The 4,814-nt window shown below is 40.2% G+C and overlaps 1 protein-coding gene across 1 annotated transcript in view; it reads right to left on the reverse strand.

The window, feature by feature from the left end:
• Positions 1-446: 446 nt before the first annotated feature.
• LOC109951085 (diamine acetyltransferase 1-like) overlaps positions 447-4,814 on the reverse strand; it is a 28,905-nt gene continuing 24,537 nt past the window's right edge. The window contains exons 2-6 of the mRNA XM_020585369.1: positions 4,601-4,652; positions 4,441-4,521; positions 3,668-3,769; positions 3,553-3,593; positions 447-2,575 (exon numbers count right to left, since the gene is read on the reverse strand). Coding sequence (XP_020441025.1) covers positions 2,399-2,575; positions 3,553-3,593; positions 3,668-3,769; positions 4,441-4,521; positions 4,601-4,652 — 453 coding nt within the window. The 3' untranslated portion in view covers positions 447-2,398. The remainder of the gene's footprint in view (positions 2,576-3,552; positions 3,594-3,667; positions 3,770-4,440; positions 4,522-4,600; positions 4,653-4,814) is intronic.

Here is a 4,814-nt window from a genome sequence, read left to right on the forward strand (position 1 = left end):
TGGAGGACCTGTACACCGCACGGGTCAAAAGGAGGGTGGAGAGGATCACTGCAGACCCCTCACACCCCGGACAAAATCTGTTTGAACTCATCCCCTCTGGATGGCGTTACAGGTCATTGTGCGCCAAGACAACCAGGCACAGGGACAATTTCTTCCCCCAGCCTGTCACGCTGATGAACATTTAACCCACAACAGTATGACTGGACAATAACCCTCAGTGCAATACCTGTAAATATACATTGTACAGATTATACAGACTCATACAGGCCTCTAGTTTTAAGTACTCTGTTGAAATGAGATAAATAAAAATAAGAACAAACATTCCTTTGTTGTCTGCATTGTTTACTGCTTGTTTACACAGCTTATTTTGCAATGTTTGTTGCTGTTAATACTGCTTATTTTGTTATATTACACAGCCTTGTGCTGGTTTACTGTTGTGCACATTGAGAGCCAATGTACCTGAGTCAAATTCCACGTGTGTCCGTCGCACCTGGCCAATAAAGCTGATTCTGATTCTGATAACTTCTTACAGAAAACGGCCCTGACCAGTGATCATCATCCAAGTCTGGGTGACTGGCCTTTTGTGAGGGGAAAGTTGGACGTGAATGTTTGTCATGTAATATATCGGTGCGTCTTTTCGTTCTCTCTGGTGTTTCTCCTCCAGTGGAGGAACACTGGTGCTTTTGGTTGGATCTCCTTTACATCTTCTCTCCTTTTTAGCGTATCCCTATTAAAACATGTTTAGACTTTGTTCCTCCACCATCTTCTTTTGGCTTCTCTCTTATTCACCTGTTGCTTGACCCTGAGAAATGAAGAAAAATTCATATCTGCCATAAGTGTGTCAGTTCTGCTTGTGCTTACAGATGAACTGTTACATTACATTTGTTTTATTAGCAGAAAAAAATCTCATTAACCTTAATGTCGATTAAAAGAGCAAAGACACAAATATTGTACTGAATAACACTTAAAATGATTAAAAGTGATAGATGGAAAGTACAACAGGAAAAGGACTAAACTTGTGTTGCTGATGTTTAACCGGCATTTTGTAGTGTTAAAACATCATTAGTAGGTTCAGTGTTATGGCCTCAATATGATTTAAAGACAGCATATTTAGATTATGCCCGAGAAAATAAATACAATCTATATCAAGTTAACAAAAGATTTATCACCGGACATCACTTGATTCCTTATCTCCTTTCCTTCCTTATGGCATCAAATCTTGAATCAGTTGCACTTTCTTACCTTTATTTGTCTTCTTCGTTTCTTTCGCTTTTACTAATGTTAATTACATGCGAGGACTGACAACATAATGTCAGTGCTATTAGGCCTAATGGAGAATAAAGATCATTCACTATGAAGTTTTCAGTTGAGCTATTTTGACCTGATGTGGATGCGCACCCTGCCCCAACCCTCCAGTCTGGTTCTGCGTTTGAATCCTGTCCAACACTGACAGGTGGTGGGATGGTACTTGCTCCATGTCCCGACCAAACCATGATCCTGAAGAGGTGACCCTAATATTTAAACACGGAAGGAGCACAGATCTGTTGTAATGCACAAACAGGCCTTGACTGTGGTTGTTCCGCTTCAGTTTTTCCGCATGTGATAAATGAACCAGCTATGTTTTTTGTTAGGACAGTTAATGAGAGGCTGCTATTTCATACATAAACTGTTCCTACCTGGATGTTCTGATGGACCCGTCGCGACACCTTGAACACTTTAACCTTCTATCCAGGCTCAGGCCCAGTTAACGCTGCTCTTTGACTTGAACTGCGCATAAAACTTCTGTGTTACCTGAAGCCAGGCCCAGTCACACACACCCTATTGTTTTATGTACTCAGTTTCTATTTACATTACTATTGCACACAGTTATCAATCAAAAATCAGTTTACCCGGGAAGAAAAATCTGTTTTCAATTCTTAACTAATTATTAATTATACATTATCACAAAAAGGCGTTTCTCCTGGGGTGCATTATTAAACAATGCAGTTTGCAAAATGATGTTCAAATGGCCTTATATTCTCAGGTCAACAGTCAAAAAACATCACAGTCATCTGTGAACTATACTTTTGGAAACAACCACTCATCAGTAAAAAAAACAAACAGTGCAATATGTCAAATCCACATGTGAAGCAAAGGCAAAACTGAAAACAAAACGGACTATGTATGTTTACTGCTCTATATATTCCCTTTTATTTGCAGCAGGTCATAATTCACACCAATAATTAAAAGAGAAACAAAAGTTCATTTTAATGACAAAGGTTAATAAAAGCTTAAACATAAATGACCGAGAAAGACATTTCAAACTGACAAAAGTGAATAAGAAACAAACAAAAGCTTTATTAACAGTGACCTGCATACGGAACCAACCCTTGTTTGAGAAAACGCCTCTTGGCCTCCGTCACTCCTCGGCTCCACCGGCCATCCTGACCAGGCTGTTCTTGTCAAACCGGAACACTCTCCAGCCCTCCTCCTGAGAGAGGTCCTCGGCACCGTGTCGCTTGTAGAACTGGACCGCTGGCGCGTTGTTTTCTGCGACCACAAACATGATGCCGGTGCAGCGTGTCTTCATCGCCAGCTGGAAGAGGCAGAGTTAGAAGGGTTCCAGTCAGTCAGTGTGCTCAAAAATTAAAGTAGCAGAGTAGAAGATTTTAGTCCTTTATACATTTCCCACAGTGAAACTTAACTCCACACCTCAAGTCTGTAAAACTGTTTGTGTTAAAATGCAATAAAACGTCAAAATGAGTCCAAAGAACTGAAAGAACGTGTTTGACAGTGACATGAAAACGGGCTTGCAGATTTGGGCTGTTCTTATTTTGCTGTTTTTTTTTTGTTTAGTTTTGTTTAGTTTTTATCGATTTAAGTTCTCCTAATTTTTATCCCTTTAGTGACGTGTGTCACCGCAGCACGGATGTGGATCAGGTGAGTCAGCTGCTGTAGGAGCTGCACAGCCCCCCACAGATAGACACAACAGAGTAACACACAAATACACTTTCACTGTACAAAAATCTCCTATTTATTAAGTTTTGCTTAACTTTAAATATTTTAAATCTCTAATGTTAAGTTTTTATTTAAAAACATTCAAGCCTTTAAACCTTTTTCCTCAGTCTCAAACTGAGCCTAAGCTCCGTGACTCTGTCACCGTTTCAATGACAAAAATGAGACTAAAACAAAATAAAAAAAGTAGCATTTGACAACAAGAACTGAATAAAAACTAAATGAGCAAATATCTCGATGTTAAGTCTTATTCAGCAACCTGCAGCAGTGATCAGTGAAACAGTTTGAACATCCTGTTCTGAAGATGGTTCAGATTCGTGACAGGTTGCATTCAGTGACATTCTCTCATCTGACGTTAGCACTTCTCTGAAGAAACAGGATTAAAAACTAAATTCATCTACAATCACTTGAGAATCAGACAAGATGACACTAATGCAGCTGAGACAAACGAGGAAACTGCAGCAGCAGTCGACACCTATGGAGAGGTCAGATCATTGAACAGGAGGTGCTGTGCATCAGTTGGGTCAACATGAGTGTAGGTTGAGTCAACATACTCACATCACTGAGGTGATGCAGGATCTTGGAGCCGATGCCCAGCCCTGTAAAGACAGAGCTCATCAATAAAGACGCTGCTATGAAGCAGGTAATGTGGGACTGGAGGTGCTGCGGTTACCTCTGTACTGATCCATCACATAGAAGTCCTCCAGGTAGAGCTGCTTTCCAATCCAGGGGTCATAGGTGAAGTAGTACATGGCAAAACCCAACACCTTGGGATCTGGAGTGACACATAGGAAGTTTGGATGAAGATGAATTTATTCATTGTCTCACTTAAGTTTAAAATATAAATATATGGTGTATTATATAACAATTTTTATACATATTATTTTGATGTATATTGTATACATATATTTGTATGTGTTGTACTTACACGTAGAGTCACCGTACTACATCAGAGTCATCTGTCTTGACCCATTACGTACGTGCATATTTGGACAAAGACTTGGTACAACAAACATTTCATGTTCATGGTCTATGGTGTCGTCCTGCTGTATGTAATGCACATTTACAGCATCTGAGTTTACTTTATGTATTGCATTTTCATGTCAAACAGCCATGGAGGAGATCTGGGCAGCTAAAAGTCTGAACCAGTGGCTGCCAGAGTGGAAGAGGTGACATCTTTTGCACAGAGAGAGTGGGACAAAGAAAGAGCAACAACCAGGGTTAACATGGGTTTGGCTGTTTGACATGGAGAGGGTTAAAAGCAGCCAGAGGACTCAGACTGGATCCAGATGTGGTGTTCTCCCTTCTGGATGTGTTAGTATCTAAAGCTAACCTGTTTGTTTTGGCCACCTAGCTGAACGTTATGCAAAGAGGCTGCACTCATTTGTGTGTGTGTGTGTGTGTGTGTGTGTGTGTGTGTTTAAGTGTAGGTGGAGCGTTTCATACCATCACTGCTGTTCTCTCCTTGGATTTCAGCAATGATGCAATGGTAAAATGGGGTGTCACCAAAACCGTCCTCAAGGAGATCTGCAAGGAAATAAATTTTTAAGTACAAGAGGAATAGTACACACAATGTGAGACAGAAGGTGGTAACTTAAGAGCTCACCTTTCTCAGTCAGCTTAACCTGGTGCTCCATCTCTTCATATTTTGCGAGCTCCTGGGACAAAGATAAAACAAAGTTTGACTTGACTTGTTTATATGAATAACTATTTCTTAATATTAGTAGTACATGACTGTTGAACATTGGCTATTGCACTTGTAGTTACAACCTACTATTAAAATGGTAGGTTTTTTTTGTTGCTGTGGTCGATGCATGAGG

This window comes from Monopterus albus, unplaced genomic scaffold (genome assembly GCF_001952655.1).
Source record: "Monopterus albus unplaced genomic scaffold, M_albus_1.0 scaffold362.1, whole genome shotgun sequence".
Lineage (NCBI taxonomy): Eukaryota > Metazoa > Chordata > Actinopteri > Synbranchiformes > Synbranchidae > Monopterus > Monopterus albus.